This window comes from Arachis stenosperma, chromosome 8, assembly GCF_014773155.1.
Source record: "Arachis stenosperma cultivar V10309 chromosome 8, arast.V10309.gnm1.PFL2, whole genome shotgun sequence".
NCBI lineage: Eukaryota > Viridiplantae > Streptophyta > Magnoliopsida > Fabales > Fabaceae > Arachis > Arachis stenosperma.
In genome coordinates, this window is record NC_080384.1 from 5,347,424 (window position 1) to 5,362,840 (window position 15,417).

A 15,417-nucleotide genomic window follows, 5' to 3' on the forward strand; every position below is an offset into this window, starting at 1 on the left:
CTCGATGTTTGGGATTTATTCACTCAATTCTCCCCTAATCATGCTTTCCAAGATTTATTTTTCATCTAACAATCAACAATTATCCAATGCATGCATAAAAATATCATGAGGTCTTTTCATAGGTTGTAATGGGGCTAGGGTCAAGGTAGAATTGTATATGGTTAAGTGGACTAAAATTTGAATCTTTGATTGACTTAAGCTTTTCCACCTAACCTATATAATAACCTATACAATTAAGTGCTAACCTAACTACCCATCCTTCACTTTTTCATATACTCATGCATTTTTCTTTTCATTTCACAACACCTATGCACTGATCTTTAGTGAGCTTTACTTTGGGGCATTTTGTCCCCTTTTTATTGCTTTTCTTTTTCTTTCTTTTTCTATATATTTTTTTCTTTTCTTTTCTTTTCTTTTTCGCTTTTATTTCTTTTTTTTTCTTTCTTTCAAGCTACATACAAGAACATCAATGCATAAGGTCTATTCATTTAATCAATACATGAGTATGCACCCAATTCCCAAATATAGAAATACAAAACACCCTTTTATCCCAACCAATATTCCCAAATCTCCCCAAACTTGAATAATAAACACTCCCACTAGTCTAAGCTAATCAAAGATCCGAACAAGGAACTTTTATTGTTTTTTGCTTTAGGCTTGTAATGTGCTAAAATAAAGAGCAATTGGGTTAAGCGTAGGCTCAAAATTGGTTAACAATGGAAGATAAAAGGTAGGCTATTTGGGTAAGTGAGCTAATGAAATGATGGCCTCAATCATATAAATGCATGAATACACCAAACAATGGACATATAGAATTAAACAAATCAAAGATCACAATCATAGAAAGAGAACAGTTGCACACAAGAAGGGAAAATAAGTGGTTATAAGATGTAACCACACCATTAGGCTCAAATCTCACAAGCTTGTGTTCTTAGCTCAAAAACCATGTTCCAAAATAAATTCTTTCAAGCAAGTTCAACAAAAATATTTTCTTTCAAATTGGTAGGGTGCCCTAAAACAGTTTCTTGGAGAGAAAATCATCACCCTAACCAAGTAGTCCTAATAAGAAAGAAGTGGTAAAAATATGTACAAATTCTAACTAACATGCAACCTATCATGCAATGCAATGACTATCTAACATTGGTGTTGAAAAAGAAGATTGTTACCCATGGAGATCGGTCGGACGACCTCCCCACACTTGAAGATTGCACCGTCCTCGGTGCATTCAAAGAAGAGTAAAGTGGACGGGTTGCTACAACTGATGAGCTCCTTCAAAAGATTGTGCGGATGAACTTGTTTGTTGCCCCATTTAAAAGCTTTTCCTTTCGTCCCTCTTGGTGGCCAACCTAAAAGGAGAGAAAAAGAAAGAAAAATTAAGCCTATAACAAAGATATCAAAGCAAATAAAACGTAGGTGGGGCTAATGCCAAAAAAAGAGTAAGGTTCTCAACTACATGGTAGCTACAACATGTAAGTGAGAAAACAATAGAAGCTAAGGCATATCATTAAACTTGATGCAAGAGTAAAGTCAAAGCATGAAGAGCATATTGAGCATCAAGTTCAAACAAGAAATGGTAGGTCATGAAAGACAATATGAGCTCAAATCAATGCACAAAGAACACAAGAGTCATACAAGATTAAGCATTGATTTAAAAGTTTCATCACCCAACAATATCAAACAAGTCAAGGGGCACCAAAATAATGCAAGAAATTCTCAATAATTGAGTATGAAAATTCAATACCATTATTAAAATAAGAAACTCGAAAAAAATAAAGTAAAAACAAGCTATAAAAACAAAATGAAAATACAAAGAATAGAAGTATATGAATGCGATAAACAAAAGAAAATGGAAGAGGAAAAAAAACTCTTTTTTTTACCGATGCGGATGCGTCATGTATGCTCACGCGTCGATGTGCATACCGTCCGAGGGACGCGTACGCGCCAGGTGCGCGTATGCGTAAGTTGTGTCAGGCGTAGGGCACAACATCAGCCCAAGGTTGGCCCAACTCTCGGGAGAAAGTGCTAGGGGTGCAAGTGGCGCGATCGATGCGTGCGCGCACAGCGTGCGTACGCGTGCATTGCGCAATTTCAATAAAAAATGCGTACACGCCAGGTGCGCACACGCGTGGGTTGGTTTGTGCCTTAGGCCCAATGTTCGCACAGTGCAAGCCTAACTCTCGGGTTTTGGCTGGGGATGGAATTTTGCATCCACGCGTACGCGCCATGTAAGCGTACGCGTGGGTGGTGTTCTGTTTTTCAAAATTTTTCCAAGTTCTTGCACCAAACCAAGCATTCCAAACCTCCAAACAGCTACCAAAACACCCTAAAACCTTATTTAACATACTATACTACTAATTAAACTTAACAAACAAAACAAAACATGAAATCAAACATATTCTACCAATATTTACAAAGGAGAAAATGAAAAGAATTTACCATGGTGGGGGTGTCTCCCACCTAGCACTTTTATTTATTGTCCTTAAGTTGGACTTATGGGGAGCTCCTCTCAAGGTGGCTTGTGCTTAAACTCTTCTTGGAACTCCCACCAATGCTTGGTTCTCCATTGTGCCTCATTCTTTAAAATTAATATCTCCAAACTTTGATGGAGTTCTACAAACACCACGGGCTCCCAAATTTACTTTTCCTTGTGCGATCTGGGGTCCCACACTTTGTTTTAATACCCGTCTTTAAGTTGGTCATCATTAATCCATACAGGTGGTAAGTAAGAGGAATTCTCAAGGTGATACCAAACTCTCCTTTTAGACCCATTTAATTGAGCACTAACCCTGTTGATATTCGCCAGAAGCCATGTTGGAAGCTTATTCAGGTTGAGCCGAGTAGGTTGGAAGGCTCTCTTCAGGCTGGGTTGGAGAGGAGAGATATTCATCCATCTGAGTTGGGAAGCTTTCGGAAGTTCCCTCAACACGAACATTCGAGGTCTTGAGATTTTTCACTGGAATGTCTTCCTTGTCATTGGGAGGGGGAATGATATTTTCATCAATCACGATCATGTCGGGATCAATAAGGGAAAGGTCCACCCCGGGAGCAATAACTCAGAATTGAGATTTTAAATTCTCGGCCATTTCATCCATCCCCTGGGCAACAGACTCCTCCAGATTTGCATATTTTTCCCTTTACATGGCCACCTCGTCCACCAAGTTCAGCTTCTCCCTGAAAATTTGACTGTAACTTTTCTCAGTTTTCTTCTTCAAATTCTCCGCCATGGAACAGGTGGTTCAGATTGCTTCACCTCTCCTAAGCATTAGCAAGGTCGGAAATAAACACCTTCTTTACCTTCTCCCACTCCTACTTAGACTCACATATAGATGCCACCTCAGCCTGCAGGTCAGTCAAAGTTTGCTGTGTGGCACCAAGAAGGGTCTTCTCCAACTCCCTCATCAGAGCATAACACACTCCGGTTGTCCAAATTTTACCTCGGGCTAATACTTGAAGATGATTTTTTATAGAAACATCATCCATACTAATAAAACTGTGTGGCAAGATGTATTTCTCATAAAAGTCTACACCATTAAAGCCAGACTCATATAGGCTTCCAGATTCATATGTTTTACGTTTTTTGGGTTTCGGTTTAGAAAAAGGAGGCAAGGGGAAAAGTTTGAGGGCCAGAGTCGAAAGAAGGGGTGAGAGAAGGAGGATTGGGAAGGATCTTAACTGTTGAAGAAGGGCACGAGTCTGACTTAGAAGAGGAAGAGAGGTTGTTCAACTTCCTAGCCTCCTTCAACTGGATAACTCGGACAGCAGCAACATTTTTCTTGGCTTGGCAGAGAGTTTTTAGAGCGTCCAGCCCACCAATCATCTCTTCTGCAAAATCAAATTAATCAATGTTAAGTAACAAAGGCATAAACACCAACAAAGGCATCTACAAGATATATAAAGAAACACTACCTAGCTTGGTCCGAACGTAACTCGGGTTTCCTATAAGAAATTTCTTGGTATCAAAGTTAGGAGCTCGGCCCCAATACTTTTGAAACAAGGCAACCATACATTCCTCTACTTCATCTAGGTCGTCAAGATTGTATTTTATAATAGTGGGGTTTCTTCCCAATACAAGCTAAAGAGGGGTTCATCTCTTTCATTCAGAAAAAAGATCGGACATCCTCAACAGATCAAACTTTGAAAAAACAAATTTTAAAATCATGAAAAGAATCATCAAAAATAGAGAAGACCTTCCTTCCCCGAATAGTTCGGAAGGAGATCCAACCCTGATTTTTGGAACTAAAGAGTTTGGTGAATTGGAAGAGGTAGAAGAAGACCTTGGAAGACAAAGGCAAGTCGAGTTCTCGACATATCAGTTTGTAAAATTTTAAAATATTCTAGGAATTAGGATGGAGTTGAGAAGGGACAACTTTACAAAGACCCAAAATTTTAAATTCAAAATCGGTAAAAGGGAGGCTCACTCTTAACCTAGTGAAAAAGCACTCGTATAGATTCTCTCCTCGGGATCATCAACTATAATCTCATACTTATTCTCATCCTCTCGATCTCTACATATCCTATGTTGTCTACGAAAAGTCTCGGCATACTCATTATCGATTACAAAGACAGCAGAAAATACAGTAATATCTACTCAATCTAAGTCAGACGAGACTTTAGACGACATGCTGAGAACTACTAATCGAGACATAAAGCCATACCTACAATACAGCAAAAGAAAAATCGTCACTGCAAGTCGGCAGGCTAGGCAAAATAACATAAACAGTCAAGACAATGTCGCAAGATGTCGATTAATCTTCAACAACGCAGAAGAAATTTACAATTTTCTCAACCTCTTGCGTACACAAAAAAACACATTAAATTATCAAAGGTGAAAAATGGCGCCATCTTCAATAAATAAAATGACACCATTTGGGGGCATCACAAAGCAAAACCCTATATTCAAATTTACAGCAAAAGAATAGAGTTTTCAAAACAAAAAAAGAGAATATAAAATCATCAAACGAACGACAAAGAGCATAAAAAGCATCAAGATATCATTTTTCAACAAAAAATACCAAAGAAGTAGTACCAGAATCACACTAAAACAAATGTAGAAAATAAAAAAAGAAATAAGGACCAACCTTGATTGAGAGCGAAGTTAAAAACCGCAAAAAGACGAACATTCCTTCAAGAAAGTGCGAGCAAAGCCTCCAAAATCTCAAGATAGATTAATCTTGAAAGTGGAAAGGGACACAACAAAGAAGATGAAAAACTTTTTTGAGAGAAAAATGAAGAAAACGTTCTGAAGAAGAAGCAAAAAAGGAGAAAGAGAAAGAGGGGTTGAGTATTTATAAGGCTCTAGGGGCAGAATGATAAATTCATCTCCTCATTTATGATGTGCACGATTTGTACGGTTACTAAAGTAATCGTAAGAAACGTGCCAAATGATTGCGAAAAAAACGCTACGGTTGAGATTTAGAAATCACGTCGAGTATCCGACCTAACCCCCCAAAAGGCGGTTTACTCGATGTGATAAATTGGCATTTAAGGACTTGTCCGATCTCTAATTACTTGAGACCGACTTATCAAAAGTCCGGCCTCAAGTAAGGGTACTGTTCATACACTGTCCCAAAAATAACCAGGCTCAAAATGAATAAGGCCCAAACCTCATAAAGACTCCTTTACTGACTACCTGACCTCATAGAGGTCAAATTGAACGACGCCAATCCTGTCCCTACTTACTCGAATCAATGAACTAACTCTTACAATCTCTCCCATACTTCTAGAAGGGAGATCTCAGCAACCCCCCAACAAAAGGGACGGTTATCCACCATCAAAGGTGGAACTACTCTAAGGAGTGGTTAGAGCCTTTACAATTATAAATACCCAAACTCTCTTAGGTATACTCAGAACCCAATCTACTAAAAAACCTGCTTAAATTCTTGCTAACTTAAGCATCAGAGTCTTTCCCAAGTACCACCACTACCTCCTCAAGGGGAACTCGGATGGTGGCACATCGATACTAGTAGAAGTCGGATACTGTCTCAAATAAATTTGGACCTCACGTTTAGACCCAAAAGCGACCCAATTTCAGGTAACCCTTAGAACAATATGTATTGCTAATGTAAATTGTATTATGTGCATATTAAAATTAGTCACTAAAATTAATAATTAATATAAAATATATATTAAAAATAAATTAAAATAACATAATACAAATATATTATAATTAATTTTAATGTACAAAAAATATTTTTTATTTTGGGTAAATACCCTTTTCGCCCCCTGAGCATTTTAAATTGGGACATGTCGCACCTTTATCATCCAGAAACCTTAACCAGGTCCTCAACCATCAACATTAGTGGACGTATCGATCCCTGTGACCGGTTGCCAACAGGTTGCCTGGATGACGTGTCAGGTGGAGGTTGAGTTGTCAAATGTAGGTGCCACGTGTCACTAGAAATTGTTGCAGGGACTAAAAACTCCCTCCCTGCCCAAACTGTTCTCAGCCCCACCGGCAACACCCTCCACCCACCACCCCTCCCCAGCACTCCTCCACCACCGCCACCGCCGCCACCACTACAACCGCCTCACAACCTTCGCAACTCATGCGAATCCTCCACCTCTTTTTCTTCCTCCACAACCTCCCAAAGCTTCACCCAATGGAGGTTCTCTCTCCCGACAACACCTTCCATCACCACCACCACTACTCCTCCGCCACAACAACCACCACCAATGCCACCACCGCTTCTACTTCCCAACAATAAAGCCAACTTCTTCAGCCATTAGATGGATCACATCAATAAAGCCAACTTCTTCAGCCATTAAAGCCAACCTTGCTGCTCTTGCAATGACTTTCCATGGCCTCTTTTGCTATTCAGCCACCATAACAGATTGCTCAATGAGTTTCCTTCATCATAAAAAATTGTCAACTCCCTAATCTTCTTCAATGCACCTTCATTATCATAAATTTCTTCCATTGCATAAACCAACCACTTCAATTTTTCTAAAACGCCATCTTTATTCAAACAAGGCATAGTCCACTCCACAACCTCCTTCACAAAACCAACGTTGAAAAACACGAACTCAGTAATAGGCAGCAATGGAAGAACATGAAAGGCAAGTGTATTCCATTTAACTCTACTTTCCCTGTTGTTAGAATATAGAACCTCCATTAACCTATTCTCCTTTGTAAACTCCTCAAACTTTTCATCATCCCTCTTTAAATGGCCCCACATTTGAGCAGCATGAATTTCCAATGCTGCAAGAGTTGAACCAATATTACTCTAACAAAAAAATATTGTTGGGAAGGTTGTGAGGCGGTGGTAGTGAGTTGAAGCTCGGAGAGGTGAAAGAGTTCTTCGAGATTGTTGGGAAGTAGAAGCGGTGGTGGTGTTAGTGGTGGTTGTTGTGGCGGAGGAGTAGTGGTGGTGGTGGTGGAAGGTGTTGTCGAGAGAGAGAACCTCCATTGGGTGAAGTTTTGGGAGGTTGTAGAGGAAGAAGAATAGGTGGAGGATTCGCATGAGTTGCGAAGGTTGTGAGGCGGTTGTAGTGGTGGCGGCAGTGGCGGTGGTGGAGGAGTGCTGGGGAGGGGTGGTGAGTGGAGGGTGTTGCCGATGGGGCTGAAAACAGTTTGGGCAGGGAGGGGAGTTTTTAGTCCCTGCAACAATTTCTAGTGACACGTGGCACCTACATTTGACAACTCAGCCTCCACCTGACACGTCATCCAGGCAACCTGTTGGCAACCCGGTCACAGGGATCGATACGTCCACTAATGTTGATGATTGAGGACCTGGTTGAGGTTTCTGGATGATAAAGGTGCGATATGTCCCAATTTAAAATGCTCAGGGGCCAGAAAGGTATTTACCCTTTTATTTTATATTACCAAATACAAGTTCTTACATTTAAAATTCGAATGACCGTTCAAAATTTAAATAATGATCATAATTAATGACTAATATTTAGGAGAAATTCTTTACATAATTCAATATAAATATAAAAATATGGTACATAATTCAATGATAAAGTATCAGTAAAATTATTAAATTATTCTTGTTTAATTTAATTTAATGAGTTGGTCTTAGGTGTGCCGTCAAAGTCTAAAAATATGGAACGAAAAGGGCATTAACATCCAGAATTTGAGATGGAGTCCTTTCAGCCGTTGGATGTAGAATATGACCGTTGCAAGCGCTCCTTCTTTTCTCTATCTTGTAATATGCATTTATGCTTTGGTTCTCTCCAATTTCAAATAAAAGACTGAGAGACCCACAGTAAAAGCCACACAAATAAAAGTTGGCATTACCAAAAAATAAAAAACGATGTATTCATTCTCAAACATGAAATCTGAACGGAAGCCTCCGCTCCCTAAATCGCCCATACGCCTCCGATCTCGCCGTCCTCTCCAACAATCATCTAATTCTACACTCTCTCTTCAGACTCCATCAGGTCTCTACTTTTCTTGTTCTTATTTTTATGGTTTTATTTAATCTTTTTATTTGCTTGTTTATTTATTTATACTTTTCTGGAGTTAATTGAAATAGGTTCTTTGAACAAATTTCAAAAATCAACTCGTCCTCTGGCCATTGAAGAATCTGCGCTGCGACCTGAATACCAGACCATATCATGCGAGATAAGTGCTTTGTCAAAGATGGTGAAGGAAGAGCTTGGGAATGCAGAGAAAGAAAACTTTGATAGTTTTGCTGCTGGGGCTGCTTCTTGCGGTTCGAGACCGGGTGTTTTGTTTGAGAGAGGGAGGTTCTATGATGAATACTCTGCCAGAAGGAACGAGAGGCTGAGGAGGAAGCAGGGAGTGGTGGCAGTTGCAGAGCAATCGAAGCTGCCGGCGTACTCTGTGGGACTGGGTGTTACCATGGAATCTGCAAAGAAATACAGTTCAAGAAAACTTGGAAGCATCAGAAAATCCGTTACTGCTGCATATTCTATGGAGATGAGTGAGGCACAAACGCCAAGGTACATGCTCAGAAGCATGACCAAGGAAAAGGAAACCAAGAAACCTACTCTTGCTGCTGTCCCCAAACCTCCATCTGCAGGAAGGAAGATTGGAACAAGAAGAACAACTAGAATTTGAAATCTGTGTTCAGTATGAAATATGACCTTTTTTGTTTCTTTTGATTGGTTGGAGAAGAATTTGATTTAACTGATATTTGGATTAAATCTTGCTCTCTTCTCTGTTTAAAAAAATTTAAAAGTTGTTAGTTTTTACTTAGTCAACCTTAACATTGAAATGAGATGAGATTGTTATGATATGATGAATTTCTACACCATATATCCAAGCATGTAAATTCATAAAATTCATTGCAATTGTCTAATTCTCCCTCAAGCTCCTGGCTTATTTGAAAGAAAATAAAAGGGATGTTTACATGAGAAGAACTGTTCTTTCTCGTACATATATATACACACACCACCCGCTGGTATCTACAAAATTTACAAAATAAATCCCTCCCTCGAGAAAATTTCTCAGTTGTCTGCATCTTCGTTATTGTCCAGAACTTCACTTTCTAACGAGGTAGGTTTCTCAAGAGTTTCTGCAACAAGAACTGGAGTTGATGTCTCCTCTACCACACCGAAATTGGGATCTTTATCTTCTATGGATGCAGATTCACCAGTAACTTTGCCAACATCTTCTGCAGCCAGTCTCTCTTTTGCTGCAACCACATTGCCATTGCTGTTTTCTTTGTTGTTTTCGTCCACTCTATAATATACCTGCAGAAGTTTTCAAGTCAAGTTAGCAACCCACAATTTGCAGGGAAGGGCAAAAGAAAGGCTTGCACATTTTTTGTAAAGTACATAATGTTAACATGTGCAGTGAACTCGGTTTGAACTTGTTCCCAAGTGATTGGATTAAAGTACGCATTGACACCATTGCCTAATAGAGGGCAAAAAACAAACTAGTAACCAGGATCAAATAGCATTTACACCAAAAGGTGGTTTCTAGAGGGCAACAGATAAGCATACCACACAAGTGCGAGCGGGGGAGAGGACCTTGAAGGAATTGGGCCGATTATTAAAATTAGTTTCAGGAACTCCTGGAATTCCTTCTGGGGAGGTGAAATGGTCTATATCATGACCTACCTGGAAAATGGAAACAAAAAACAGTCAACCTTGTCAATGAAGCAGGGGAAACAAAATGTGAACACATACTTTCAGATACAGGCCCCTCCCATTGTTTTTCTTTATGCTCACCTTTTCAGTTACTTCTGTCATTCACTACTCTTACGGAGTAAAACCCAAAGTGTTTAAATTATTTCATATTCGCGTTACTTCTACATTTTCCCTCAAGCTGTTCTCCTACCTCACCCCTGCTCCTAAGTGCCAATTGGTGCGTGAGCAAGCATTATACTTGGATAGAATATAAGGCTTGGCAGATTTCTTTTTGGTTTGGAAAAAAAGAAGTAAAAAACAGAAGCTTTTGCAATTTGAAAACAGTTTGTGTGCGCTAGGGGCGAAGAGAAAGGAAGAGAGATGGGTTAATGTTTCCCTGCTTATACTAATGCATACTGCCAGGGAGATTAGGGCTCCTTACTCTTCCACGTCCTCCAAATTCCCAAGCATCACTATCCAATGCAACTCTATATTTCCCAGGCAAGTCACAGCCAACTTTATAGCTGCATAAGTTTAAACCAAACCATGTGGTAATCTGTTACTATTACAAGTAATAAAAATACAAACTGGAACAAATACAATTCCCCACGAATAAATGAAAATTAAACACATTGCATACCCTTCATACGTATTCTCTGGGTGAAAATTGAACACAAACACAAGATCTCCACGCTCGAAAACTATAACCTACAAAAGGAAAAACCGACAGGCATTTAATTATAGCATGGCACTGAATTACACTTGGATCAACTCAGTAGCCAGTAGCATGTGAATTGTATTTTCTTTTTTTTCTAATAACTCATGTTTCAAAAATACAAAACACCTATCACCTTGTCTTCTTCGTCAGTGCTGCTTACAATCTGTTTTGTTGATGTGAGGAATGAAAATTTATCATCAAGCAAGTTCATTGCCCTGTCAAATGCATTCATGAACTGCACAAATCCAAAAGACAAAAAAATAACACACATATGAGAACCAACAAACTAAAGAACAAAGAGAATTTTTAGCTTTCTGCAAAACAGGCTGAGACAAAATATCTGAAAATGACCACATCTCACGGTCTAGCATATCTTAAGAGTCACGCAGTTAAATACAGAAACTATATGTATGAAATTTCATGAGTTAACAAAAAATTCAAATGTATATTACACATATATGTGATACAATTTTTCTTTGACTATGTGAAAATTTGTTTAAAAAATAAGATTTTCCTGTTACACCTACAGATAACAGATTTATGTTTGCTTGATTTGAGTTATCCCAACTTAAAAAGGATTCAGATTTTGGTAATTGTGATTGTTAATAACAATTAGATCCAAATAGATCAACCTAGACAAGATAAAGCTTGATTCATACTGGAAATATAATGCTAACTTAGGAATCAATCATAATTAAACTTGGTTTGGGCCTTGTTGAAAAGCTGAGGCATGAAGCCATTTAATGAGATGTCAATATTCTGTGCAGAAGTGATTCAACATGTACCTTGTATCGCAAATGATCTGTATCCACCAGATTCCACTGACGCCTGCACTTCTCATAACTCCATCCATTGCCTTCTCTTGGGAAATCAATCCACTCCGGATGGCCAAACTAATTTCTCATTAAATATAATTGAACAATAAAAATTTTTTTTTGTCAATTTGAAAAAGGTAAATGGTAGGTGCAACCATGAGCACCAGTTTTTCAGGCAGAATAGTGAAGTAATACGCATACCTCATTGCCCATGAAATTAAGGTAGCCCTCCCCACCTAATGCCATGGTTATGAAGTGTATCATCTATACAAGATTAAAATATCAATGACTACAATATCTATAAGTGCACGGAAATTATAAAGCAACAAAAATAATTTATTTATTAGCTGCTTTTTGTAATTCATTTTTGATGTGATTGATGTGGTCCAGAAGTTTTCATGGTTGGATAATCAACCTTGTGAAGTGCAACCCCTCGTTCAATAGCAGGAGAAGCATCAGTCAAACAAGACATGCCAGAATACATTTCTTCATCCATTAGAAAAAATGCAATAGTCTTGTCCCCAACAATGGCCTGCCCAAGGCAAAAGAAAGAGAAGAAAACTTTAGAAAGCCAATGAAATGAAATAAAATTCCCAATTATCTGTCCCTGGTGGGTTCCTTCATTTTCTATTCACAAATTTATCATTGCCCGTCATAAAGGTAAAACCCTATGCAAATTGGCAAAGCTCACACCTGATCATGACTTTCAGCATAAGAGACACATCTCTCAGTGTATCTCCTGTTGGTCAGACTTGAAGAGATTTCCTTCATTGACCACTCATGGTCTTTCTTGTTCTTCAAGTAGTCAATCCACTTGTCAGGGATGGCCATGGCCAGACGATAATCAAAGCCGATTCCCCCTTCAGATACTGGCCGACCAAGTCCAGGCATGCCAGAAACATCTTCAGCAATGACAGTTGCATCTGGGAAAATATTACGGATCAGAGTATCAGCCAGCATCAGATAAACAACAGCATCTACATCTGTGGCTTCACTAAAATATTCACTATAATTCCCTGTAAATGTAGTGTTAATCCCATGATGATGATACAGCATTGATGTTACTCCATCAAATCGAAATCCATCAAATTTGAATTCCTCAAGCCACCACCTTAAATTCGATAGAAGGAAACGAAGAACTTCCCAATTTGCATAGTTAAAGAGCCTACTATCCCATAATTTATGGTAGCCTCTATCTCCAGTATGGAAGTAAGAATCTTGTGAACTTTGACCAACATCGTATCCATTGAGTCCATCGGTAACATTATTACTAGCATGACTGTGGACGACATCCATTAAGACATGCATACCTAAGCTATGTGCCTTGTCTATTAGATATTTAAGATCTTCAGGGGTTCCAGATCTACTGCTCACGGCAAAGAAGTTTGTTACATGATACCCGAAAGACGCATAATAGGAATGTTCCATCACAGCCATTAACTGGACAGTGTTATAGTTGTTTTCTCGAATGCGGGGCAAAATATTATCTGCAAATTCCGTGTAGGAGTTTATGCGGGGTTCAGAGCTACTCATTCCCACATGAGCTTCATATATCCTTGGGGCCTTGGGCTTTGGGGGACGTGGATACTTAAACTGATACCTGTAGAACAAACTAAAGGGTGAACTAGCAGCTAATACAATTCTTCATTGAAGATAACAATCTAATAGATATGGAATACGGAACCTCTCCGAAAGTGGTGGATCCCAGTAGACACCATCATACGGTGCAGCAAATCTGGTTGGATCGACAGTAGCATATTTAATCCAAGCAGGGATTCGATCAACCCAAACTCCATCACTGTGTTTGAATCTAAACTTCACTTTCGAATTGTGAGGTATAGCTGGATTTCCCTCAACATCAGGAATCTTAATACTCCAGACGCCAAACTGGCTTTTTTCCATTCGGTGGTTAGAACCATCCCATCCATTAAAATCTCCAATAACTTGTGCTTCCCTGCATTGAAAGAAGCATATCAACTGATGAAAAACTAAACAAAATGATGAGAAACCAAGTCGACTAATGTTTATCCTCGGAGATAACTTACTGAGCAGCAGGTGCCCATTCACGGTACACAATGCCACCTTCTTCTCTGTTAAATCCAAATTTCAAATAACCTAAAATATATAATCCAGCAAAATTAGTGAAGCTTAACACAACAAAAGTGAAACATTGCTTAGCAATTAGAATCACCTTTTGCAAATTCCTCAAGGCCTCCTTCGTATTCCTCAATAAGCTTCTTCTGATCTGCATATCTCTTTAATCGATAATTGAAGTGATCTTTATACGGTTTTAGGGCAGGATCAACATTAAAGATGGCGATATTTTCTAAGTTTTCCTCAGTGGAAGACATTGTTGACTTGTCATCAGTCATAACAGCTATGCCTTTGAAACCTGGCCTCACCTAGACGAAGGAAAAAAGCACACTGAACTAATCTAGCATACGTAGAATTCACGGATCTCTAAAGAGTTTCGTATAATCGTATCGTATGCATACCGTATGGTGTATTGGTTTTGCTGATGGAAAGACGAAGCCATTGAATGCATGCAGTCTGCGAAAGGGAATAGTGAGTGGAATGGAAGTTTGCGTTGTAAGCCGGTGCTTATTTCTGGAGACCTGCAAGAAAGGGTGGAAAATGATTAAATGAGAAAACCAAAAGATATAATTAAACATAAAAAAATGAAATTAGAGAAAACCTGGGAGGAGGGTGAGCAAGAGGGAGGAAGCAGAGGATTAAGAGCAACCATGTTGAGAGAGGAGGTTGTTAAAGTTGCATTGAGGAACACCGTAAGGCGCGATAAATAAGTGAGTGAGTAGCGCCAAGCAGAAACACATGGGACCCATGGACATGGTTGATATATTATTGTGATTAGTAGCTACAGTAACTATACAGGACAGGAAGGAAAGGACAGCATATGTGCTTTCACCCCGTGAAGAAGCAAACAACGGCCTACGATCAACCATATGTGTATGTTTCATTTGCTCTTTTTTCTTCCCAAAGCTGCTTTCATAAGTTTCGTTATAGTTCCACCGTTCATAAATTTCTTTTTTTCCTCGACTAAAATCACCTATTAAAGTTAATTATTATATATTATATATTTATATATTATATAAATTAAAAATATTATTTATATATTAAAATTAATTATTAATATATTTGTATATAAATATATATTATTTAATTTATTTTTAATATATATTTTATACTGATAATTAATTTTAATATACATATAATATAATCGTATATAAATACAGAATTTATCTATTTTATATTTTTTATATTAAATTTACAAATTAAAAAAATTATTAAAAAAATAAAAATTTAAATTTTTAATATATTAATTTTATATTTATTAAATAAAAATATTTAAAATTTTTACTAATAATAAATTTATAAAAATACATATTTATTAAACTCATAAATATATATTATTTAATTATTTTTAATATATATTTTATATTAATAATTAATTTTAATAATTGATTTATATATATATATATAGTTATCTTGATGCAAACATAGTTATTTGTTTTTTTTTTTTTTTTTTGGTGAACGTTATTTGTTTTGTCCAATGCATGATTGTCAAATGTGAAACTGGAAGGAGGCCAGCCCAAAAATAGAAAAACAAAGCCCAGTGGATGTATTAGTGGGCTTGAGTGCCCTGTCTCACTGTCTTGCTACATGATATGGTTGTTATCTAGGCTTTGTCTTGGATTTACCATCCATCAAAATAGACCCAAAAATTATTTTCGTTGTCTTGTCAAAAATAATTTCTTCTTTCGCGTTAAATTATATATCTATTTTTATGAAAAAAGTAATTCTATTTTTTTTATTTTATACATGAAA

At 37.8% G+C, this 15,417-nt stretch overlaps 2 protein-coding genes across 2 annotated transcripts; one reads left to right on the plus strand and one right to left on the minus strand.

Annotated features, from left to right (window-relative positions):
- The first annotated feature begins 8,137 nt into the window (after positions 1-8,137).
- Positions 8,138-9,187, plus strand: LOC130944186 (uncharacterized). Its single transcript, XM_057872373.1, has 2 exons — positions 8,138-8,382; positions 8,478-9,187. The coding sequence occupies exons 1-2, from the start codon at positions 8,256-8,258 to the stop codon at positions 9,023-9,025; spliced, it is 675 nt and encodes a 224-aa protein (XP_057728356.1). The 5' UTR covers positions 8,138-8,255; the 3' UTR covers positions 9,026-9,187.
- A 38-nt stretch (positions 9,188-9,225) lies between these two features.
- Positions 9,226-14,631, minus strand: LOC130944185 (1,4-alpha-glucan-branching enzyme 1, chloroplastic/amyloplastic-like). The gene is made up of 14 exons (XM_057872372.1): positions 14,267-14,631; positions 14,067-14,186; positions 13,763-13,973; positions 13,617-13,686; positions 13,256-13,525; positions 12,265-13,171; positions 11,987-12,103; positions 11,773-11,835; positions 11,542-11,649; positions 10,890-10,991; positions 10,679-10,746; positions 10,481-10,562; positions 9,913-10,029; positions 9,226-9,660 (listed from the first exon to the last, which is right to left on the minus strand). Exons 1-14 carry the CDS (start codon positions 14,315-14,317, stop codon positions 9,415-9,417), a joined length of 2,532 nt encoding a protein of 843 aa, XP_057728355.1. The 5' UTR covers positions 14,318-14,631; the 3' UTR covers positions 9,226-9,414.
- Between the last annotated feature and the right edge of the window lie 786 nt (positions 14,632-15,417).